The sequence below is a fragment of the Diabrotica undecimpunctata genome, chromosome 2 (assembly GCF_040954645.1).
Source record: "Diabrotica undecimpunctata isolate CICGRU chromosome 2, icDiaUnde3, whole genome shotgun sequence".
Taxonomy (NCBI): domain Eukaryota; kingdom Metazoa; phylum Arthropoda; class Insecta; order Coleoptera; family Chrysomelidae; genus Diabrotica; species Diabrotica undecimpunctata.
The window spans coordinates 116,658,484-116,685,386 of NC_092804.1; the positions used below are offsets into that span (position 1 = coordinate 116,658,484).

The following is a 26,903-nucleotide window of genomic DNA, read 5'->3' on the forward strand; positions in this document are numbered from 1 at the left end:
AACCACGAATAGTTTACCGTGAGATATATTTGCTATAAAATATTATTTTATTAAGTTAAAATAATATACGACGACAATTTTCATTGAACTATTTATTGTTTACTATACATGTTTACAGAACTGAGGTTCGTTCGATACTACTAAAAATACATTAAAAAATGCCTTACAGAAACCCCTAGTAGAGGAGAAAGAGTTACTAAGAACTATATAATTTTACCTTGGGGTAAGAACGTAAATTACAAAGTCATTCATATTGTCCTCATCAGAACCATCTATAGAGGCAGCGGATGCGACAACAATGGCCGACGGATTTTCGGGTACATACTTCTGGAAACTAAAATTTACCCAAAACTTTAAAAATTACAACTATGAATTTAAGAAAATAAAATCGAAAAATAATATGAACTAAATTATAATGAGAAGAAACAACATATATATGCATTATTTTTATTTACATAAAATATGCAATTTTTTTACACATATTCATTATATAAATGACAAACAAACCAAAAATGGATATCAGTCAGTAGTTACTTCAAAACACATTTTCAAATAAACATACATACACATTTACAAACATTTTGTATATTCTCGTATAATTAATGACAATAACATGCATAACGTACATTTTTTATAAATTAAGAATACTGTTGAAGCTTACAATAAAATGCTTTTCAATATTATCTACCAATAAAATTATGTTTTTTATTCAAATAATATGTATTTATATTTTGAAAATCAACTTTTCATATGTACCGATGTTATTGGTGCATACCTCAGGATACTGAATAATCTATAAAGATAATCAAGATCTAAATTAACAGTGGTACAAAAATTACCATTTAAAACTTTACGACGTATATTAACAGTAAATAACCATATATCAATTTTTGTACAACCAAAGATTCAAGTGAAATGTGTGTTTCAATGGAATAGTGGGACCCACATGTCCGAAGATCAAATCAGTTACGCCGTAATGGAGTGGTAGTTATCCGACCACCAAGCTATAACCAACCATCCCTCCCTATCGCAGAACATACCGAATGGGGAGGCTTTGTACTATAATTTACTTTGGATACCCTGGGTAATGGGACATCCTCTGTTTTACTTTATGTGGTTAAGCCACCTGATTTTAGGGGTACTTTGGACTTGTCTAAAAATGTATGTCCCGGACAGCGAGTCACCGACCTAAGTCGTAATAGCGCTTACGAATTTGTAGTTAAACTTAACAAATGCTAATTATTGAAGCATTTTTTAAAACCTCTTTATATTCTAAAATAATTAGAAAAAAAATTGTAGCATTGAGCCATGTAACCCATCATAGTAGTGAGAGTTATAACTTGGAGAACTATACCTAATTATTATCTAAAACTACAATTAGAATATTTGCAATATATCGTCTGCAAGAATCAGTAGTTTTGTTAAAAAAAAATGTAATTATTTTTGATATTTTCCATTGTTTCCAAATAACCATTATTTACGTAATATTTGCACAATGTGCATTCAGTTTTTATGTCGAAACGGCAGTTTTTTGTAAATAATTTTTGAATGTCGTTTTATTATAATTTTTGTGAGGAATATTGCTATAAATGAAAGCTCTATTGTATAGAGCTTTTATTTATACCAATATTCCTCACAAAAAATACAATTCAGTGTTACATTTGTGCTGATCATTTTTGGCAGTGCCTAACGGCGGCTCATGAGTTTTACAATATGGGAAGGCTATAAATATAAAAAACTAGACAAATGTGCACTAGCAAAAAATGAGCCAAAAAATGTAATTTAATGTGGAAACCATTAAAAATTGAAAATTTAAGGCAAGTCTGTGATATTAATTGCCAGCCGCCATTAAAGCTAACGGACAGTTTGTAATTGTCAAAGAACGGGTGAGGAGAGATGACAGTTAATTATTTTTATATGCATGGTGTACCAATGAAAATTCTACCTTCTAAAACTCTATAAAATAAATGTTTTGACAACAATAAAGAAACCGGTCGATTCTTATATCGAGGGGACTAATTTTTATGCAAAAGTAATTCTTGCAACTTTAATATTGTAGTGGGGTTCGCAAAACTCACAAATTTTTAAACGGAACAAAAGATCAAATGGTCCATTGCTTTGTCCCGCGATTTGCCAAGAACTAAATTTGCGCGTAAATTTGCTTTCTGATTACAATTTTGGCGGATAATCACAAAATGGTTCAAAGATCACCAATGTTCAAAGTTGAAGACTTGAGGATTTTAGTTAAAATCCCGTTATTCAATTTGCTTGTAAATAATTCATTTTATGTTATTATTTACTTGAGATTTATATAAAAACAAAGAGATTTCACATTATAGATAACAATTAATTTACTGTATATCTAAATAAATTGACTAAGTTAAAAACAAATATTATCGTTATCTTAAACGAGATGTACGTAAAACGATTAGCATTATCGTTATAAAATGCATTTAAATGTAATCTAACTATTGAACTACATAATATCATATAACCGCGAATTATTAGTGGTAGATAATTTACTAATACATCTTTAATTCCCTTGTATTTACGTTAATTAGTGGCATTTGGCAAGGTTAAATTTGGCACTTTGAATCTTGAACTAAAAATGAGTAAAAATAAATTATTAGTGGCGCTACCTATTGCTTATAAGACAGTTTTTTTAGAACCAAAATTTAAAATGGCCTGTGGTTCACATACACACCATGAATTATGGCAGCAGCGTAGACAAGTAAATCAATAAATCGTACGGAATATTTTTCATTAATTCAGATCTATGCAATAAAGATATTATTCTTCAATATTTGATTGATCCTCTATAGCTATTAAAAGGTCAAGGGAAAATGAAACATTAATTACAACCCACGAACCGAAAAAATCGGCATTGTTTTTACAGGACTATAAAATGTTGAAATAAAGTGTTCTTTATTATCTTCTTCGTCTTCAAGACGAACGTTGGCTTTAATCAACGAAATCTATACTTTAACCATTTCTTTTCTAAAGAGATTCGTGCTGACTTCATACGTATTTGTCTAAGATTCTTTAGCCAGGAAGTACGTCTATGACCTGGAGCTCTCTTTTCTTAAACAATTACGTCTATTATTAATTTTAGGAGTTCACATTTATCATATTTTAAGATCTGGCCAAAATATTCAAGCCTGCATTTTGTTTATAGTAGATAAAACTTCTTGTTTCTTATCTAATCTTAGAATGACTTTTTTGTTCGCACTGTGTCCATTCATGATATTTTGAGTATCCTACGGTAACAGCACATCTAAAAAGCTAGCAGTTGTTTTACACATGACGTTAGTAAGAGTCCAAACTTCTACGTTATAATACAAAATGCTTAATACATAGCAGCGCATCACCCAACTTCGTTCATTTTGATAAATAATGCTCTGATCTATTTGATCCTTGCATCCTAATCCCAGTTTTAATTTGGCTAGCAACCAAGGTATTAGTAGAATTTACCCCGTTTCACTTTTTGGCTATTCAGATGTTTTTATTTGTGAGACTACCAATCACTTATTTTTACAACATTTAAGGGTAAGCCCCAAATCAGAACTTGTGGATTTAACTCGATCAAGCAACTCTTATAAACTCTCCAGAATGTCTGCAATTACAACGGTATCGTCGACATACATTCAATTGTTTATTTTTATATCATTTATAGTCAATCCTTCTTCTCAGCTATCGAGTACATTCGTTATGATTTTGTTGCTGTAAAAGTTGAATAACAGCGGAGATAAGATCCAACACTGACGAAAACCTTTTCCAATTCTAACTTCTTTAGATCACTGGTCATTAAATTTTATTCGGTCAATCTGGTTCCAGTACTAAGTTGGTAATTAACTAATTAACTTTAAATCACCCTTATCCAGACCAACTTTTTTAAGAGTATCCAGAAATTTTATGTGTTGGACACGATAAAAAACCATTTCATATTATATAAGACGATTAAAAACCACCAATGCAAATCTACAAATGGAAAACCAGAATGAGAAAGAATCAGACTCAACTCTACAGCTCATACTAGATGAACTAAAAAAATCAAATAAAAGAGTTACTCGCCTGGAAAATAGCACTAAGGATGCTATTCTCCAAATAATAATGGCTAGCGACATCGAGAAAATTGACATCTGCCTCATATCTGAGGTACATTTTACAAATCAATCATACATACAATTCAAAGGATATAAAGTGTATCACACAATACACCCAGCTAATGCAGCCAAAGAAGGTAGTGCAATCGTGATTAAAAACAAAATACTTCACCACGAAGAGTCTGAGTATAAAACTTCACATCTACAAGTGACTACGGTTTTTTGTAAGAACTAAAAACTGTGATATCAATGTTAAATCAATATATTGTCTGCCTAGGCATTGCATTAAAAAAGGACAATATAACAAGTTCTTGAATATCTTAGGAGAGAGATATATGGTAAGAGGAGACTTTAATGCAAAGAATATTGGGGCTCTATACTTTGTCTCAAAGTGACTAGTCTGTACAGGGTAAGATATGCAATGCTAACCTTATGGAAATTTCGCCAAGACGTTGCCAGTTTTATGCAGTGAGCGATGGCGTTTTCTATTGTCTATCTTTCAAATTAAATTTTATGTAATTTACAAATATCGTTTGCTAATAATTTTACATAATACTATACATTATTTGTTTCTAATATTAACTTATTAACTTTTATCTTTTATTAGTAGCAGTAGTATAATAAAATGTGCATTAAATAAACATTTGTTTCAAAGTTTAAAATAATTCCGGTAATTTCTAGTAACTGCCAAATTTAAAATGTTATTTATGTCCCTGCGGTGCTAATTACTGCCATAATGTGTAAGGAATTTGTAATTTTGGTTGATATCAACTGCAAATACTTTCATCTAAGTTATTCAGTAATTAAGAAGCAATTAGAGTAATTCTTGTACAGAATATATTTAAAAGCTTGATACATCCAGGGCCTTAATTAGTCTTTATTTGTTCTTCGTAAACATACTCAAGTTACGATTATTTGTACCATCTTGGATGTACTGTTACTGTTTTGTTATTGTTATTATTTGTTGACGGCTGTTGTTGTGATTTGCTGTTGGCAATTATTGTTATTTTCTGTTGTTGGCTATTGTTATATTTGACGCCGAATTTTTACCGCAAAATGGAGGAAATTGTTCAATGGAAACGTGGAAAAGCTCTGAAACTTTCAGAGAAGCAGATACTAATGAATATTATTAATTATCATCTTAATCAGGATAATAATGATTCTGTATCAAGTGTAATTAGGAAAGTGCCAGAAATGAGTGGTTGTTGCGAAAAGACTCTGTTTCGCATACGACAGGAATATTCATCACATGCTGGATTACAATCTCCAAAGAGCAGACACAAGAAGCGAAAAGTTGGTAATTCTCGTGACAACAAGTACGATGAAGGTGTCAGGGGCCAAATTCGTAGAATAGTTCATCAATTTTTTTGTGACAACATACCACCAACAATAAACACCATATTAGCTGTTGTAAATGTCTAAGAAACTTTGCTCAACTTTTCACGGGCCACGCTATATCGCTTGCTGAGTGATATGGATTTTGTGTTTGTAAAACGTGGCAGAAATTCAATTTTTATTGAAAAACCAGAAATCATCTCATGGCGTCATCGTTATTTACGTGCAATTCGTAAATACCGTGCAGAAGGATACAACATAGTGTATTTGGATGAATCATGGGTAAATATCGGGCATAGTGTGAAAAAAGAATGGGCTGATAAAACAATTACATCTCATCACGATGCTTTTGTTAGTGGTCTGACAACAGGATTGAAAGCTACAACAGCTAGTGGTGCACGGTTCGTTTTATTGCACGCAGAATCTACCAGTGGTTTTGTTTATGGAGCAGAGCTCACGTTTTTGACAGAGAAAAATACTCAGGACTACCACGACGAAATGGATGGACCGACCTTCGAAGATTGATTCGAAAATAACTTAAGACTAAATTTGCAGGAAAAACTGTTGTGGTAATAGACCTCCTTTCACAGCAGAAAGTCAGAACAAATTACCAACAGTTCAACACTAAAAAAAGATATTCAAGAATAGCTTCTGTCGATGGACCTATTTTTTGAAGAAAACTACCTAAAATGCGAGTTACTTGATGTAGTCAAGGCCTTCAAAGCAAAATATGACAGGTACATAATAAAAAATATTCCCAAAAAGCACAATGTGAAGATCCTGATGCTTCCAACCTATCACTGTGAACTCAATCCCATCGAAATGGTTTGGAGTGAAGTGAAACGGTATATAGCTGGACGCAACGCCAATTTTAAAGAAGCTGAAATGCGAAATTTAATTACAGCAGCGTACGAGGTCATTACGCCAGAGAAATGGAAAAACTACGTAAACCACGTAATAGCAACAGAAAAAAAAATGTGGGAAATTGACAATGATTTCTTTTATTTTCAACTTATTTATTAGTTTTATTTTCATATATTTCTACTTTTTGTTACTGCCAACATATACAGTGTGGTTTTTAAAAGTCCTCCCCACCTTAACTTTTGAACGAAACAATACATAAATGAAATGTTTCTTTATATTTTAGTTTTAATTTATTCGATTTTATTTAAATCTATAAACAAATGATTTGTATCGCTAGCACATACTGTAGAATTAAAAACACACTGCTTGTGTGACATAAATAAAAGGCATTTCTTAATTTCTATTTTATTTTAATTTAACCCAAGTATGTTGTAGCACATATTATTTATGTTTGAGAACCACTGACAGAAGAAAGCCAGGCAGGGTCGTTAGTGGGCATTAGTACTTAAGCTACCCTCAACACAAAAGATGGATTAGGCTAAGTAGTAAGAAGTGACGTTTATTTTAATACAAGTTTGCAAAGAAGTACGGCATCGATGTTGTGCATTTACCCTGTACAGATTAGTCACTTTGAGACAATCTATAGACTAATTACCACTTCTATTGGCTATCAACTTTTATTCTTCTATTGGCTTCTATTGGAAAGGAACTTCTATTGGCTATCAACGAACATAGGTGCGAATTAATATCTACTGATCGACCAATCTATTGGCCTACAGATAGAAATAACATTCCTGCCTTAATAGATTTTTTCTTATTTAAAAATAATTCAGATAAATTTCTAGATTTAATTACCTAGACTTTGTCTGGCTAATTGGCTCGGCCAAGGCCATCAAACTGAATAAAAAAAAAAAAAAAAATTACCTAGACATTAATAATGGTTGGTATATGAACTCGGATCATTTACCCATAGTATTAACCCTAAGCGATTCGATCATTAAAAAACATAATATTCCAACATTAACGTATAAATTAACGGATTGGAAAAGTTTGAAACTACGTGTTGAAGCAAAAATCAACCTGGCAATACCCTTACAAAACTCAAAGCAGCTAGATGAGGAAGTTAAACTGTATGGGAGTATGGGAAAACACTTCTATGCTGAAACCTAGAGTAAAGAGAAATAATTATCGAAAGAAAATAAGAAAATTATTAACAAATAAAAGAAAATTAGGAAGAATATGGCAACAAACTGGGTTTCCTCAAGATAAAACAAGATTAAACAATGTGAGTCAAAAACTCAAAAGAAATATCCAACAACTAAAGAATGATACAATTAATACATACATACTTACAAAATTTAACGAGTGATATTAGAACTGATCATTCTTTATAGAAAGCTGCAAAAAAAAACTAAAAAGACCAATTATCCACTTTCCGTCCATTAGACTAAAGGACGGTAATTTGGCCAGGAGCAATGAAGAAAAAGCACACACAAATTTGCTTAACATATTGAAACCACGTTTAAACCAAATGAAAGCCAAGAAGATGGGTAAAATTAGGAAGAACCAGTTTAAGTAGAGAAAGTCATAAGACCAATATCTCCCAAAGAAGTAGTGACTAAAATAAAAGAAAATATCAATCCAAAAAAGCTCCAGGCTATGATTTAATCACTGGTGAGATACTAAAACCTACCTCGTAAAGCTATTGTGTAACTTACTAATCTTATTAATGCTACCTTTAAGTCAATGTATGTACCCAGATTATGGAAAAAAGCGGAAGTCATAGTGATTGCTAAAACAGAAAAACCTCCCAATGAACTTTCTTCGTACAGACCAATACCACTACTTCCTGTACTGTCGAAGGCATTTGAGATTCTCCTACTCAAAAGAAAGAAAACAATTATTGAAACAAAAAACTTGATTCCGACACATTAATTTAGCTTCAGAAATAAGCACGCGACAATTAATCAAGTGCATAGAATCATAAATATCATTGAAAAATCATTAGAAGAAAAGAAGGTATGGTTTTGGTTAAGGCAAGGCTATGGTTAAAAGAAGGGATGATTATGGTAAGAGAAATGAAAAAAGAAGAACAAACAATACTGGATGAAAAAAAAAATAACTTAGAATGATATGCTACATAAGTGATATAATATTAATAGCCCAACTAAACTACATTCGTTTTACAAATTCCCATCTGTCAACAAACGCACGTAAAAGCCAAACAGGGTCGTACTGAGGTATATTATATGATTTTTAAAAATATTTACTTTTGAAACTATTAGTGTAAGAATTTTTTGAAATTTAATTATTGTGAGCAAAATTTAGTGTTCCATTGAAGAAAAATGTTCTAAAATAAAATATTCATTAACTGAGAGATACATAATAAAGTGAACATTTTGAATAAAAAAGCAACACGCTACAATTTGAATTTAAACAGACTGGCAAGTTTGGATCTGTAACATGAGGCAATCTGGCTTAAGGCAATAAATTATATTTAATAGCCTCTTTACGAATGAGAGGCCGAATATCAACACGTGCGTATATTTACAGATGGGAGTTTGCTAAATGAATATACTTTAAAAGTTTTAAATAATGCTTTATGAAATTAACAAAACTGCCACGAAATTTAATATGATAATTTCACCAGAAAAGATAAGATGATACCAGCTTGGAAAAATTACGTAAAAACCCTGTTAACAAAAATAGTCACCTTTGAAATTTCCAGATTCACTATTAAAGTAATAGTTTAACTTGCTCTCTCAGTCTCTTGGTATATCTTGTTTAGTATAGTTGATAGCACTATAAAGAGTTATTATATCGTCATAAATGGTTTTTATCTGCCTCATTGATCTAACTTCTGCCTAAACGTAATATGGATGGCGTTTTTAGCAAGGCAATTGGAAGATAAATTACTTCAGCCTATATTCAAGCTTGGATAACAAGAGCTAACATCACCAAGAGCTTGACTAGATTCTGGTTCTGGTAAAAACATATACGAACTAATAAAAAGTAACGTAGAATAAGATAAGCCTATACCACCACGACCACCATTATAGCGGTGATCTAGTTTTAGATATACTTAAAGGTTTAGTTATTTTTTAATTAAATACAAATTTTACAAGTAAATCAAACGAAAAATCCATTGTAATTCTCAATAAATATGGTATTTACTCAAATGTAGATAACTCTTATCACTCAATGTTGTTATTGTTTTTAAATACCTTATTTTAGGATCTGAAAAACTTCTTGGATGAATCCAAAGAGGGCGTAATATACTTTAGTCTGGGCTCAAATATTCAAAGCGTAAATATTCCTGAAGAAATAAGGGATACTTTGATAGCTGCCTTTTCTGAATTACCCTACAAAGTGTTATGGAAATTTGAGTCAGATACCATGCCAAATCAGCCAAAAAACGTTATTATTAGAAAATGGTTACCCCAGAAAGATGTTCTTGGTAAGAGATATTACATTTAGCATGAAAGCAAAAAAATCAATATATTCATACTTTTAATGCAATTATTTAAAATTATTAATCTTCAAATGTTCTCATATATAATTTTAGATTGGAGATCTAGGATTGGCTATCTAGGAATAGCGAAATGTTAATATGTCTTATACAGGGCAGATAAAAAAGAATGCTAAATCGGGAGGATGATTAGTCTGCTACTTGTGCGAATATATTTAAATTACAAATTTTGAGAAACTCAAATTGAGACTACAATTTCGTTTTATCAACTACATAATTTTCGACTCAAAAAAGTGTTTCACAGCAGGTGTTTTACAATAATTATACATTGTCTTTCGTGATTAGAAGCTTTGGTCGGGAGTTATGTCTTCGAGAAATTTTATGTGCAGTTACAATAAGTATAATCATCAGTTGAGGATCAGCCTATTTTCGAAAAAGTCCGAATGTCACATCATCGACTACGATATTATCTTTCATGACTTCAGACGAAATTAGAAATTACTCACCTCCAATAGCTCGAAAACCAAACTAAAAACTTAAAACCAAACTTAAAAGAAACTTACCAAATAGTTTTGACATATTTCACTCATCTTATTAATTTATTTTATAAACTGGAGTATTTCTGGAAGTATTAAAATACTCCCCTAAGAAAGCCCCAAGGAAACAGAACAAGAGGAAGGCCCCGTAAAAGATGGATAGACGACGTAGAGAGGGATCTTAAAACTATGAACATCAGGCAGTGGCGAAGGAAAGTATCCGACAGGGCAGAATGGAAGAACATTGTTAAGCAGGCCAAGACTCACAAAGTGTTGTAGCGCCATTAGAAGAAGAAGAAGATTAAAATACTCAAAAGTACTACCTATCTATAAAAAAGGTGATTCTTCAAAAATTGACAATTACAGACCCATTAGCATTGTTTCTACTTTTGGTACTAAGTGATTGAAAAGGTTATCAAACAATAATTATATTGCTATTTTGAGTCTAATAATTATTTTAGCAACTCACAATATGGATTCAGAGGTGATCGTTCTACTACGAACGCGGTATCTAATATAGCGAGCACAACTTAAATTACTATGAAATTAGAGGTATCCCTCTTAAGCTTATAACTTCTTACCTATGTGGCAGACACCAGGCGCTAGTGTCTAAAGGTGATATCTCCGATTTTCGTTTCGTAAAACATGGAGCTTCACTAGGTTCGGTCTTAGAACCTCTTTTGTTTATTATTTATGTCAATAATTTGACTGATACGACATATATTATATCAGAAAAAAATAATAAAAAATGTCTTACGTGAAAATTTCTACTAAGTCTAGCACATGGTTTGCTGCAAACAAACTGAAATATATCTCCTATAAAACGCAAAATTTGGTTATATCTGCAAGAAATTTACATAATGGTCCAGATAACAAAGAGACCTAAAATATTGGAAATAATCATAGATAATCCACTGAACTGGTCTGCTCATATCTCATAAATAAACAAAAACCTATATCATTATTTGTTATTCGCCAACTAGCAAGGTTGCAACAAGCAAAGGTTATTGTCAACTTTGAAACATTAAAAATAATATATTTTTCTCCATTTCACTCACAACTAAACTATGTATTAATCATATGGAGCAATTCAACAATGCAGTTCATAAGTTTCAAAATGAAAAAGAAAACTATTTTATCAGATTTTAGCAGGAATTAGTTATCTAGAACATTACCGACCTTTCTTTATCAAATTTAAAATTATACCGCTACCTACCCTGTTGATATTTTAAATTCTGACTGAAATTCACAGAAAAGCGACCGATTGAATAAATCATTTTGATGTTCGCGTGCACAATACGCGAAACTGTCACTATTTACGAACAAATCGCTGTAGATTGCATATTTCAGATAAAAATTGCCTTCTATAACTATTACAATATTTTACCAAAAAATATTAAACAGCTAAGCTGTAATAGTTTCAAAAAAGTAATAAAAAAATTTGTGCCGAAACATTTCTTTTACTGCTCTTACTCTAAGAAAGCTTAGTACTCTAAAGAAAGTACTCGGATCTATTTTATTGATTATTCTTTGTTGACGATAACCTTAGTTATCGTTGGAGCTCTTACTAACTGTGATTTTCAGGATAATACAGTCATAAAAGATTTAATTTGTGTTTTTTAATATTTATGTTTAATTCAAAATATTTACGATTTGCATTTTTTAGCGCATCCAAACATAAAAGCATTTGTATCACAATGCGGTTTACAATCTCTGGAAGAAGCCGTCTCCAGGGCTGTCCCTATTGTAGCATTGCCATTCATTGCTGATCAAGAGATGAATACACAGCGTTTGACAGAACTTGGAGTAGCAGTCAGTCTTGATTTTCTTACGGTCACAAAAGAAGAGATTAAGAAGGCTATAATTGAAATCGCCGAAAATTCCAAGTAAGTATTTTCATTTGGTATATTAGTATATGTCAGTTTAAAATATGTAAATACAGGGTGAGTCATGAGGAGCTGTATATACTCCTACCTCGTATGAATGACTCTATTATCATCTAGCCTCAAAAGTCCACTGCTGAATATAGGCCTATTCTTTGTGTGACCAACCCCATCTATCTTGTGACATACTCATCCAGTTTTTATTTTGTCTTCTTAAATCGTCAGCTCATCATATAGATGTTTGACCAACGCTTCTCTTATGTTCCTTTGGTCTCCATTCAAATAATCTCTTTGTCCATCGCCCATATGTTATTCTAGCTTTGTGTCCTGCCCATCTTCGTTTGAGTCTGGCTATCCTTTCGATGACACCAGTCACCCTGGTTCTTCTTCTGAAGCTCCTATGAGGAATAACAAATGACTTATAACAAATAAAAAGTGTCTGCTCCCATTGTTTATTAATATACAAGGTGAGTTGTAAATTTTTATTTTGATTAAAATATCTATTCGTCATATCTTTTGAACTGTGAGTTAGATATATTTCACATTTTACCAAACGTTACACTACTACTACCTAATTAACTTATTTGTTCAAACTAAAAAAAATCAGACCCGGCTTTATAAAATTGGTTCGTTTTTTTCATATCAAAAATTTCACCCTGTATACGGTTTTTGAAAACTCTAAATTAGACAATTTACTTGTAATAAGTAATCGGATTCACCAAAAAACAAAACTTTTTTAAAACTCAATAACGAGGTTATTAATTATACACTAAATATTTTTAAATTTACACTTTTTAGATTGAAACAAGAGACGTACTTTCGAAAAATAATTTTGAGTCGATTATTTTGCACTCAAGTGTATATATATATATATATATATATATATATATATATATATATATATATATATATATATATATATTATATATATATATTCGATGATCTGAATACCATTCTGAATTTCCTTCCTGGAAAGTTGTTTTCGTTTAAATTAATTGACACAGTTATAAATCGGGATGGCGTGAGTTTTTGAACCCACTGAAATCGAATAAACTCCTACCGAACAATTTAGAATTAAAAGTAGAATTAGTTGTTATTGTGCTGCGTTACATTAATCAACCTCGAATGTACCATGGAACGAGACTGACTGTGAAAAGGCCAAATAATATTGTTATTAAGGCAACGATCATCAAGGAAAAATACAAAGAAGTGTTGAAATTGTTTTCAAATTGTTGGACAATTATGCGCGCGTCGAAAAAGCATCATTGTTGTATATTTATGCACCGTAAAAAAATTAAAATATTGTTTATCAAAAAGCATTAAATTAATTTAAATTTTTTTTGTAACTTATATGCTTGACTATTTTTTGGAATGATTATTTGATACTCCCAACATTCTCAAGTCTTTCTCCACCTGATCCTTAAATCATGCTCTGGGTCTGCCTGTCCTTCTCACTCCATATATTCTTTGGTTATAAATATGTTATGGCGGCTCCATCTCATTCATTCTCTCTATGTGACCTAACCACTGCAGCCGGTTTATTTTGATGGACCTAATAATATCAGGTTTGTCATACAGGCGGTAAAGTTCGAAATTATAGCGTCTACACCATAATCCCTCTTGTACACCTCCGTAGATATGCCGGAGCATTTTACGTTCAATGCATCTTAAGCGTTCTTCATCGCTCTTTGCCATCGTCCATGTTTCCGAAGTGTAGGTGAGGATGGGCTTGATAAGAGTTCTGTATATCACTAGTTTCGTTCTTTTTGTAACTAGGCTTGTTGTGTAATTTTTTTTAATCCATAATAGGCTCTATTTGCCAGATATATCCGTCTGTTAATTTCTTCACTTACTTAAATATAAATAATAAAAGTAAGTTTTCTTTCAGACCATACCAAACGGTTTTGTGATAAAAGTTGCTGAACGCTTTCTACTGAGAAATTTTTGTAGTATATTACCTACAAAGCAATCTTTTTGTTACTCGTTTTTGCATTTCCATCAATAATTAAAAAAAAACTTTATTTTAAAGGAATTAGAGATTCGCAGTGTAGGTCGTTAAATTATATTTCTTGATTTAGTTCCAGTTTCAGTTCCAGTTCCAGTTTCTTTCTCAGATAAAGATCTGAGTTTAGATGGAGATCTGTTTATAAAATAAGATTCGAAGTTTATTTCTGAGAAAAATTTAATTCTATTAAGTCTCAAAATAACCGAATTAGTCTATTTCATAGCGGAATTATTCGATGTCCTGACATTATGTCGAAATGTGTTTACACAGCAAAATAAAGATACAACAGATGAATGTAAAGATAAATTAGCAGCTAAATCAACTGTTGCTGCAACTACACAATGAAGTAAATACTTTTATTTTGTCAGCGCCAATAAAAAACTGAAAATACCGTCAAAAAAATTTAAAAATGTCACCTTTTTTTTCATAGTAATTTTTTTTGGAATCAATTGTATAACTTTGCTTGAAAATATATATAAAAGCACCTAGAAATCACCAGACGGACTTACAGTAAATATGACAGGTCTTGCTAATGAAAACTCAAGACACCAATTGAAAATTAAAAGTAGGGTAAGGGCCAGGTAAATTTAAAAATTAAGTAGGTTCTAAACTAAATGATACAATGCAGGAGCACTCAAATATACGCACAAAAATAGAGAATATAAACAAAATATTAACATCAAACTAGAAAACAGACTAAAACAAAAACAAAAATGAAGAGTGAGAAGGGTACAGACTAGAATTACTAACAAGAGTGAATGACTGTTTTGAGGAAAAAAATCAGATTATAACAGAAATAAAAAACAGAGCATATTTACGGATGCAACAGGGGCACAGAACAAGCAAAGAAGGAATAGAAATAATTACGTAAAGAAGGAAAGAAAATCCACCTCAGAAAGGAGAGAGAAAATATGAACAAAGAACTACAAGAACAAAGTAAGGCAATAGAGATTAGAAAATTTTATCAGAAACTCAATAAAAGCAGAAAATATTTTAAACAAAAGATGTGAAGAGATAAAGGAGGTAATATATTGACAGAACAGCAAGAAAAGCTCAGAAGATGGAATTCCTGAATGCTACCGAAAATGTTTTAGATTATATTGATATTATTAGATTTCGTTTTTAATACTCCATTTAACGTTTTTTATAAAACATATTGGTTTTAATTATGTGTTGTAAGTATACCATACAAATATGCCGCTATACCGAATACAAAATAAATTCGCCGCTACTGACACGCGTCTTTGTAAAACTCATAGGGACAGTTAAATGATACAGTAACATAAGTGACCACGTGTATGATTTCGTCCTTTATTGGCTGGAATATAATTTGTATCTATTCCTTATCTACCTCTTGGTTTTCTACACGTTTTTTTTAATATTACTTTAAGGTATAGAATATCTACCTCAAACACGAGGTGAAAAGTATAATTTTTTGTATTATACAAATTGTGTTTATAAAAACTTTGCAAAAAACTTAGTAGCTACGCCTATGAACAAACTAAATATTAATGGAAAATCAAAACTTTACGCATGATAAAAATAAATGTTATCTTGTTTTCAATTTTTTTACAGGTATAAAAAAAATATGGAGCGTTTGAGACAAATGTGGACAGATCAACCGATGAATTCACTTGATAGAGCTATGTGGTGGATAGAATATGTTATTCGATATCAAGGTACCACTCATTTAAGGAGTCCTATTGCAGACATATCTTGGATCGAATATTTATTATTAGATGTAATGTGTGTTGTGCTAATAGTTACTTTAACTTTTTTGTATATATTAAAGTTACTTACAAAGTTTCTTGTTAAATTGTGCACTAAAACCAGTAGAAAACAAAAATCTAGAGAGAACAAAAAGTTAAAATAGACAAATAGTATTTTAGTATAGTTTTGTTTTTACGGGATAAAATGAATTAAAATATATTGAAATCGATAAAAGTATTATGTACTTTTATTTACTAAGTCAGAATAACCTTGTATCTGTATGAGTTTATTATTTCCTTTTTTTCTTCTTTCAGTACTCTGTCCGATTATCGAACGTTGGCGATCATATTGGCAATAATAACTTTACGGCGGCTCTAAGCGGCTTTACTAGGAAAACAATGCGAAGTTTTAAATTTCATAAAAATCAGGAAATTGGAATACTTGGGGCACATCATGCGAGGTGATAAATACGAACTACTAAGGAATATAATGCAGGGTAAAATCAAAGGCAGAAGAAGCGTAGGTAGACGTAAAATCTCGTGGCTACGCAATCTCCGTGAATGGTTTGGATGCAGTTCAATTGAACTATTCAGGCGCGTAACCAACAAAATTATAATTGCCAGAATGATTTCCAATCTCCGATAGGAGCGGAACATGAAGAAGAAGAAGGCGGCTCTAAATAAATTAGCGGTGGTCTCTTGATACCATTCTCGGAGATTTCGGAGCCAGGATGTTCTTCGTCGGCCCGGGCCTCTCCTTCCGGTGATCTTACCTTGTATTATGAGGTGTAGAAAGTTATACCTCTCTGGATGTCTCATTGCATGACCGAAATATTGTATTATTTTCTTTGGAACACTCTAAATTTAACTACTTTCTAAAAAAAGTGAAGCTGTAAAAGATAGTCTCCAATACAACTAAAAGAGCAATTTAAAAAAAATTAAAGAAAAGACTGAAAAAACTACGGGGTAACAAAATAAGGAAACTGGCGAAGGCTATGTGTGTAGTAATAAACCCCGTAAGTTAAAAAAACTGTATTCTCTATTAACACTTCACATTGTAAACACATTAACAGCAATTTTCTTTTATTTCAGGCCTCATTTCTTTTTAGATTATTTACTCCAAAAATTCGCTACCTTAAAAATCACCTTTAAAAAAATATTTTTTCCTTCATTTACGGTTGTGAGTTGTATTCAAGTCACGGATTGCTAAGACCAAGGTACCGTTTCCAGAACACATGTGTTGCAGATGATTTACACTTCAGAAAGTAACCATATACCAGCGATAAGAATGCAAACAGCCACACTCTAAGAGAAATAAATAAAACTGCTTCGAAGGCAGTCAGTAGAGATTTAAAGAAATTTAAAACCGATAATATTAAACGTACTATACAGGAAATAACAGCCTAAAAGTTCTACTTAGGAAGCTAACGAATGTGAAATTCATTAAATTAAGAAACAAGCAAAATTAAATAATATCACGTAGAGACGAGTTAATACAGCTCGTCGAAGAGTTTTACGAGGAATTATATGGAAGTAGACGAGAAGGTCAAACAGGAATACCAACAGCCATTTAAAAGAAGATCGTGAATCAAGATTCCGAACTAATGCTAGAGATAAAGGTAGATGGGATTCGACAAGCGTTAAGAAAAATTAAAAATAACAAAGCCCCAGGAGAGGATGGAATTTTAATAGAAGCTATCGTAAGTGGAGGAAATATGCTATTAAATAAATTAAGGAAACTGTTTAATCTATGTTTGCAGCAAAGAGAGGTGCCCAAAGAATGGAACAATGCTATAACCATCCTTTTGCATAAAAAAGGAGATAAACGGACCTACAAAATTGTAGACCTATTGGCTTGTTAAACCACATATACAAGCTCTTCAATCGGTTAGTGACATCAAGATTGGAGAAAAAAATTAGATTTCTACCAACCGAGAGCAGGCAGAATGCCGATTAAATTATAGTGCCAATGATCACCTCCATACAGTAAAGACACTGGGATAAGGCAAGAATAAGATGGCTAATTAGGACCATAGAGGAGTAACAATAGATGACGAAAAGCTTAACCATCCCCGTTTCTTAGATGAAATTGAAAAGGTGGGCCTCAGAATGAACTTGACTCAAACTAAGTTTAAGACAAATATGGTCCCCAATAACTATTTAACTATTCAAGACAAAGTGATAGAACTACTGAAGAAATATACGTATTTGGATCATCAAATAAGAATTAGCAGGGATAACCAAACATGCAAAATCCAAAGACTAATAACTTTAGCGTAGGCAGCCTTTGAAAAACTGCAAGACACACTTAGGGCCAACATACCAATTAGCCTCAAAAAAAGTATTTGACCAATGCGTATTACCGATCATGACCTATGGGGCAGAAACTATGAGTCTAACCAAGACTTTCTTCTTCTTCAGCCTTAAGTAATCCAACTTTGGACATAGGCCTCCCCCAAATCAATCCAGTGTCTTCTATTTTGCGCCACTTGCTTCCAGTTGTATCCTCCGATCTTCTTAATGTCATTAGCCCTTCTCATTTGTGGTCTTCCTCTGCTTCTCTTTCCTAACCATGGCCTCCACTGTTGTATTTCGTGGTTCCATCGCTTATCCTTCAGTCGGGCTAACCAAGACTACCGCTTCGAAATTGAGTATGGCACATAAACGAATAAAACGGTTTATGCTGGGAGTGACGTTGCGGGACCGAATAAGAACCGAAGATCTGCGAAGAAGGACGAGTATATCTGATGTTGTGGAATGCATAGCGGAACTAAAATGGAACTCTGCAGGTCATGTAGCGAGAATACATGACGATGGACGAGCAAAATTACAAATTGAAGGCCAAGAACAGACAAACGTAGTAACGGAAGATCACCTACACGTTGGGCTGACGACATCAGGCGTATCACCAAAAATTAGCAACAAAGGGCACAAGATCGTAAAGAATGGAGGAGTTTAAGGGAGGCCTATGTCCAGCAGTGGACGTAATAAATGAAGGCTGGATGATGATAATAAAAGTAACCATATCGGTAGCAGCTTGTCAATTAGTGTGCAGGATAGAAAGGGTAGCGGGAAGACAGTTTTCTACGATATCAGTAAAGACTAGGTCTACTTCAGAGAAGCGACCTTGTCTGCGCGAGCGTTTATTCTTTACTCTAAACTCCTCACTGAGAGACAACATGTCCCATCGATTTACCTTTTTTATATCCCTCCTTGATGAAGGGCAGCATCGATCATCATTACCAGCTTAAAGCGCAAGAGGAAATGATCCTGGATCGGCTTGAAACTCGACTACCATAAGCATGTCTGGAGCAGTTTCAATGGTTGTGGTACTGCGATAGGGAAGGCAACGGGAAACCACCCCATTATTACTCCATAGTTCATTCATAATGGCACTGACATATGTTAGGCAAAAATATACTGATCATGGTCCTTGGACACCAAGATCTGGCAGGAGAAGACAAGCACACAGAGCTTCCCAGGCCCTTATCCAGCAAAATACCTGTGACAATGGAAAAGAAATAAAAATAAAATTAGGTATGTGAATAGGCACATGGAATGTGAGAAGTCTCTATGAGTCCGGTAAGAATCAAAACAAAGTACTCGAAATGATAAGGTTCAATATACCAGTTCTTGTCAAAAGCGAGATGCGCTGGTCGGGGACTGTAAAATGTAACATAGACCACGACGTATTCTATTCCGGAGAAGAAAGCAATTACCACCGGAATGGCGTGGCATTCATTGTAAATAAAGAAGTATCTAGTTCTATTAAATCTATAAGTTATATTTCGGACAGAGTTATCAAAGCCAATGGATATTAATCTGGTCAAAATTTATGCCCCCACAGCGAGCAGTAGTGAAGATGATTTGGAAAAATTTTTTGATGATATAAAGATGGTAATAAATCAGCTGAAAAATAAAGACATGAATATAATAATGGTGGACTTTAATACCAAAGTAGGAAAAGGTAGACAAGAAAACATTGTAGGCAATTTTGGACTTAGAGACAACTTACGGTACTGTAGACAACGTAATGACAGAGGAGATCCTTTTGTAGAATTCTGCATAAAAAACAGTTTATGTGTGACAATTACATTATTCAAGCTACTTAAGCGTCGTTTATACACTTGAACGTCGCCACCAGATACTAAAAACAACATCATAAGAAATCAGATCGATTACATAACAATGACTGAAAGATACCGAGATTCAATCAAGATAACTAAAACACTACTTGGACCAGATGTCCCCTCAGATCATAACTTATTAATCAGTGACATCAAACTAAAACTTTAAAAATTAAAACGCCAAATACCGACTAACCGAATGAAGACTGACTGTATTCGAGAAAAAAACAATATGATTAAAATGTAATTAGGTGTTCTTAATATTGTATTTCTTTTCAAGAACCAAGAGGCCCATCACGGGTACTTTTACTTTTTAATTTTAAAACCTGTCTTAATGGTATGCAACATGTTATGTATAGGTATATTATGACGTGTATATGTAGAGGGTAAATAATAATAAGGTTTTTTCTATTTGCTCTCTATGTATCAGAGTTAAAACACACCATCAAAAGATGTCATAAATTAAGTCTTACTACCTTACCTAAATTTAGTATGTATTTTGTCCATTATTTTATATTTGTGTTATTAATGTTGAGTGTCAATGCTCTCTATGTATCAGAGTTAAAACACACCATCAAAAGATGTCATAAATTAAGTCTTACTACCTTACCTAAATTTAGTATGTATTTTGTCCATTATTTTATATTTGTGTTATTAATGTTGAGTGTCAATGCTATTTATAAATAATTTCAATGACTAGTAAGTTACACTGATGAATTGTGATATTTTGTAAATATTAACATATTCTTTTTATCTATATTACAGTGTCTTGAAAACGAATAAAATAATTCCGAAAGCTAGACAAAAAGTCAAAAGAGTGTTTCTTTAACATCCCGGCCAAACTTCTGACTGCAGTCCTAATAAAGTGTGTTGTTTGTTTATATCTACTCACTAATTTCAAGTATTTCTTATTTATATATATATATATATATATATATATATATATATATATATATATATATATATATATATATATATATATATAGAAATGTAGCCATAAGCTCCCTTACTATTAAGAATCAGCAGATTCCGATATCCGACGTTATAAATAGGAAGAAATCAATATTTTTATTATTATTGTAATTATTATGTTTCAATAGTCAACTTTAAATCATTAAATGTAGTAGTTTGTAGAATTTCTCAAAAATTGTAACTTATTTTCGAAATAAAGATTTTTTTTTGGGAATATCGACGTTGAAGAAACATTTCTGGCGCTGCGAACCACAGGATATTTCATACAGAAACATAGTCGTTTCCTGGTCTACATTAGTTTAATGAAATCCTGAAGAACCTGGTAAAAGAGAAAAATGTATTGGAAATCAAACACGATCATCCTTGCGTAAGTTTTTCCTTTCTTTACCATTGTTTATGAGCATTTATTATTTTAATTGAATTCTTAAACATTTACATTGAATTTATTATTTATTGTTTATTGAATTTATATTATTTATAACATTTTACTTCAACGAATTTTTATATATACTTGCATTTATATTTTTGCATATATTTTATGAGTACATTGAATGATATTTCCCAAAATAGTATCGAAAATTTAAGTTTACTATTCGACAATTTAAATTTAAAAATAAAAAGAAATCTACAAACCTCTAAATCTAAGCCTGCATCTAAATTACGTTCCAAAATGCCGATGACCAATAGCGATATTGCTAGCCTTTGCTCAACTCTGCCCGAATTCTCTTCTGGAGACAACCTCTCCACCTTTATCAAAGCAGTAGATAATTTAATAGTTTTCTTAGGCACCCAAGATTTAAATCCGTCCCAAGAATTTATCTTAAATTCCCATATCGTATCTCGAGTTAAAGGAGAACCTAGAAATTTCTTAAACCATTCTAATAAAACCAATTGGACAGAAATTCGTCCAGCGTTATTAACTAAATACGGAGACAGACGTTCCGAAGACATATTAGTAACACAACTATCCACTACCGTCCAAAAACATAGTGAATCCTACGACAATTATCATCAGAGAATAACTACAAATCTGAACGATTTACTCCAACACATCACCCTAAACGATAATCCCGCGACAGTCACATTTAAAACTCCATACTTCAAAAACATTGCCCTCAAAACTTTCTGTACCGGAATCAACGAGCCTTATTGCGAATACTTATCGCATTTTGAATTAAATTCCCTAGAAGAAGCCCTTCAAAAGTGTATTGCCTACGATAACCACAAAAATCAACAACAATACATGAACTTCCTTAAGAGCCAACAAAACAAAAAGGCCCCACTCAAAAATAAACCCTATCAATCTTCGAATAATCAAAGATCCACAAACTTCCAACCCACATACTCAAACTTCCAACCCACGCATTCAAATTATGTGAGACCTTCAACTCACAACACAGAACCCAATTTTAACTTCACTCCACAACAGAACTATAATTTTCCTCAGAGACAAAATTTCAGTTCTCACGAACAAAATCAATCCTTCCAACGAAACAATGTTCCGAAAAACAACCAACAAAGATTAAATAAATATAAAGCTCCTCGACCCCAACCAAATTTTGCTACTCCAATGAGCGGTGTTCAAACTACCACAACCAGAAACCATCAACCCATGACAATTACAACTAATAGAAGCCACAATTTTCACATAGACTCAAATGATACCCAATATTTCGAAAATGATTTCGAAAATTACGAATCCGAACAAGAGCCCGATTTGCATGATGAAAATCATCAGGATTTTCAAGCCATCCCGTTAGACGATCATCCACCCCCTGTATAAACCTACATAATATTGAAAGTTCCCCTGGGTTACCCTGCTTCGTTACACCCAAAACACATCTACGCGTTTTAATCGATACCGGCGGTTCCCATTCAATTTTAAATCCGCGAGCTCTCAAACTATTTGATAAAAATCATATTTATCGAAAACCTTTTTCGCTAACGTCAATGAAAATTACTTCCAAGCACGACTTAAATATTAAGACGCCACTATTCCTAGAATATGGAATTCCACAAACATTCGACGTAAAAATTGCTGATTTTAGTCAATACTTTGATATCCTCCTTGGAACTTACGATCTGAAAAGATTCCACGCCACAATTAGCTACGCAACTCATACTTTAACCTTTGAGAATCCTCACGTTAGCATTCCATTTGAAACTTTATACCAAAAAATTCCAGTAAGCGTTCATAATGGCGAAGTTTTATTGCGCGAAAGACACTTTCAAGGTATCAAAATTCCCCATTCTATTCACGTTGCAAAAAACGGCTTTCTAGACACTTTCGACTTACCTATGCCTATGAAATTTAATAAGAGAATTGAAGTTGAGAACTTTTGTAATTATAATATAATAAAAATTCCAACGACGCATTTTAATGAAAATAAAATCCGTACTTCGCACTTAAATAACGAAGAAAAATATAAAATGATAAGTCTTTGCAAAAAATTTAAAGACGTATTTTACGACGAAAACAAAAATTTAACTTTCACGTCAGCTGTTAGACACGAAATTAAAACTAAGGATGAAAATCCAATTTATGTAAAGGGATTTCGGCATCCCAAAGCAATGCAGGAAGAAATAAAAAAACAAATAAATAATTTATTAGATAATAAGATAATTCGACCGTCAATTTCACCGTACTCAGCTCCAGTTTGGATAGTACCAAAAAAAGCTGATGCCTCAGGTCAGAAAAAATTTAGATTAGTAATTGATTACAGGAAGCTCAATGATCATACTGAAAGTGATCGCTACCCACTTTCTCAGATAGATGAGATACTGGATAACTTAGGAAAAGCCAGTTATTTCACAACATTAGATTTAGCTCAAGGTTACCATCAGATTGATGTTCATCCGGATTCTATTCGGAAAACAGCCTTTTCAGTTCCGCATGGTCACTTTGAATTTTTACGTATGCCCTTTGGTTTAAAGAATAGCCCAGCAACATTCGAAAGGTTAATGGACAATATTCTTAGGCCCTTTATTCATAAGTTTTGCTTCGTCTACATGGACGATGTCATTATTTTTTCCAAGTCACTGCAAGAACACTTAGTTCATATTGCGACTATTTTTGACACTTTCAGAAAAAATAATTTAAAAATTCACTTAGACAAATCTGAGTTTCTCACGAAAGAAGTTTCTTTCTTAGGTCACGTAGTGACAACCGAAGGAATCAAACCTAACCCAGCAAAAATCGAAGCTATACAAAAATATCCTCTACCAAAAACAGTAAAAGAAATTAAATCATTTCTTGGTTTAATCGGTTACTACCGAAGATTCATACCCAACTTTGCAAAAATAACGTCCCCATTTTCGAGATGTACTCGAAAAGGAGCAACTATCGACCCCACAAATCCAAATTATTTAGAATGTTTTGCAAAATGCAAACAATTGTTAACTAATTCTCCAGTCTTACAATATCCAGACTTCGAAAAGCCTTTTGTACTGACTACAGACGCCTCTAATATAGCTATAGGATCAGTATTATCTCAAAATAATCACCCTATTGCCTACTATTCTCGAACTCTAAATTCCGCAGAACGAAACTACTCCACTATTGAAAAAGAACTTTTAGCCATACTAGATTCTTGTAAACACTTCCGTATGTATTTATACAACCAAAAATTTACCGTAGAAACAGATCACAATCCTCTCGTATGGATCTACAAAATTAAAGACCCCACTTCTAGATTAGCCCGATGGAGACTTAAACTAGAAGAATATGATTTTGAAGTTAAATATAAAAAAGGCAAAGAGAATCAAGTTGCTGATGCTCTTAGCCGAGTCCAAATAAATGCCCTAAGCTCGAGTTCAGAATGTGCTGAACCCCCGAATTCAGAATGTGCTGAACCACCCGACAATTTCGACATAGACGATTTCCTTGCCGATTTTGACAACTTACAAAACAGTACTAACACACAACATACATCAGTTGAGAACCCTATCACTGGAATAGAGATTTCACCTGAACCAATTAATTTATCCTCAAACCAAATTATTTTTAAACCAGAGTCAAATAATTTTGAAATTAAATACAAAAGAATTTTTAACAAACACCGTTACACTGTCACTTTGACAAATAATTGGAAAACAGAAATAGCAAATACCTTCCAAAATATCCTTAGACCAAATCAAAAATTTGCAATAACAATCCCTCACGAATTTAGACCTTTTATCTGTAACTATTTTAAAGAAAAAATAAATTCCACAGTCAAAGCAATATTTTGCAATATACTACTTCAGGACATAGAAGAAGAAAACCAACAAATAGAATGCATAAAGAAATATCACGTAGAAAATCACAACGGAATAATTGAAACCTACAAACATTTAAAACAAAAATTTTATTGGCCCTCAATGCAGACAACTATTTCTAATTTTATCAATAAATGCGAAATTTGCCTAAAAAATAAATACGAACGACGCCCTTATAAACTTCCCCAATTAGGACCGTTGTTAGGTCAAAAACCTTTTGATATACTACATATCGATCTATTCCACTGCAATAAAAACCTGTATCTCACAATAATAGATTCTTTTTCCAAATACGGTCAATGCTATAAGCTCACCGACAAAACTTCCATTTCCATACTAAATAAATTAAGACACTACTTTTCGCACCACAATTACCCAAAAAAGATTGTATGCGACAGCGGCACCGAATTTAATTCCGCAGTCATTAAAGAATTCCTAAATATCCACAAAATCGAAATACATTTTACAACAGTAAACAATTCTTCCTCAAGCTCTCCAGTAGAGCGCTTTCATTCAACTCTTATTGAAAAACTTAGGACCTTACAAGCCCAAAATCCAAATGATTCGTTAGATGACATTCTAACACACGCCATTCTTATTTACAACCAATCAATCCACAGTTCCACAGATTATTCCCCGTTCTCAATTCTGTACGGACCCTATGCAGAAGAAATACATTTCGACTTTGATCTTCCGATATACGAAACATATAATCAAAGACATAAAGAAGAACTCCAACCCTTTATTGCAGAACTATATAATAAACAAAAACAAAAAAGACAACAACTCTTAGATAGACAAAACGAAAATGCCGAAGATATTCCGGAAATAGACCTTACAAAATCCCTATATGTTTCTAAGAAAAAACATAAGTCCAAATTACAAGCCCCTTTCTCCACTATTCATCCAGAAACGCAAGACAAAACAAAAATAATCGGTAAAACAGATAAACAAAATTTAACAAGCACTCACCTTAAATATGTAAAACGAATACGAAAACATGTAGACAAATCTACTCAAGACACAAATTTTTCACAGGACAATCCTCGCCCTGGTCCATCCACTCAATCTTCAGATTCCGAATAACGGTTAAAATCCAGACGACTCTGACTTAGACTTGTTAAAATCACACATAATCTCTTTAGAAAATAAACAAAACGAAATCATAAAAAAAATTAATAACCAAATATCTTATGGAAACTCTTTTAACACGAGATTCGATAAACTTTTAGAAAAACTGAATTCTGATAATTCAATTCTCATATCTGCACTCAACAAATTATCAGCTGATTTTGACAGCTATATCATTCTACACAACGAGATAATAAATCTCCAAAATATAAACGAATTTCTAATGAAACTTATAAGAACCATTACTTTATCTGAACTTAATATCTCTAATATAGAATTATTCACTTTAAAGGAAATAATAAACCTTAAAGAGAACCTTCTCAAAATTTATCCCAGAAATTCAATTCCCAATAGTAATGAACACCCTTACGAACTTATAGAATCAACAAAAACGTTAGTTTGTGTAACTTCAAATACAATGCTCATAATAATTAAAATCCCTATACTCCATGAAATTCCTTATACTACCTATAAAATCTATCCCATTCCAAACAAAGATCATGTTATGATTC

General features: G+C 32.5%; 1 protein-coding gene and 1 long non-coding RNA gene across 2 annotated transcripts in view; one reads left to right on the top strand and one right to left on the bottom strand.

Annotated features, from left to right (window-relative positions):
* LOC140434806 (UDP-glucosyltransferase 2-like) overlaps nucleotides 1-20,690 on the top strand; it is a 31,871-nt gene extending 11,181 nt beyond the window's left edge. Inside the window, exons 3-5 of the mRNA XM_072523336.1 lie at nucleotides 9,537-9,759; nucleotides 11,974-12,193; nucleotides 15,771-20,690. Coding sequence (XP_072379437.1) covers nucleotides 9,537-9,759; nucleotides 11,974-12,193; nucleotides 15,771-16,068 — 741 coding nt within the window. The 3' untranslated portion in view covers nucleotides 16,069-20,690. The remainder of the gene's footprint in view (nucleotides 1-9,536; nucleotides 9,760-11,973; nucleotides 12,194-15,770) is intronic.
* LOC140434807 (uncharacterized) lies at nucleotides 187-26,677 on the bottom strand. The gene is made up of 3 exons (XR_011950089.1): nucleotides 26,444-26,677; nucleotides 21,637-21,860; nucleotides 187-334 (listed from the first exon to the last, which is right to left on the bottom strand). It is a non-coding gene; the product is annotated as an uncharacterized lncRNA (long non-coding RNA).
* Between the last annotated feature and the right edge of the window lie 226 nt (nucleotides 26,678-26,903).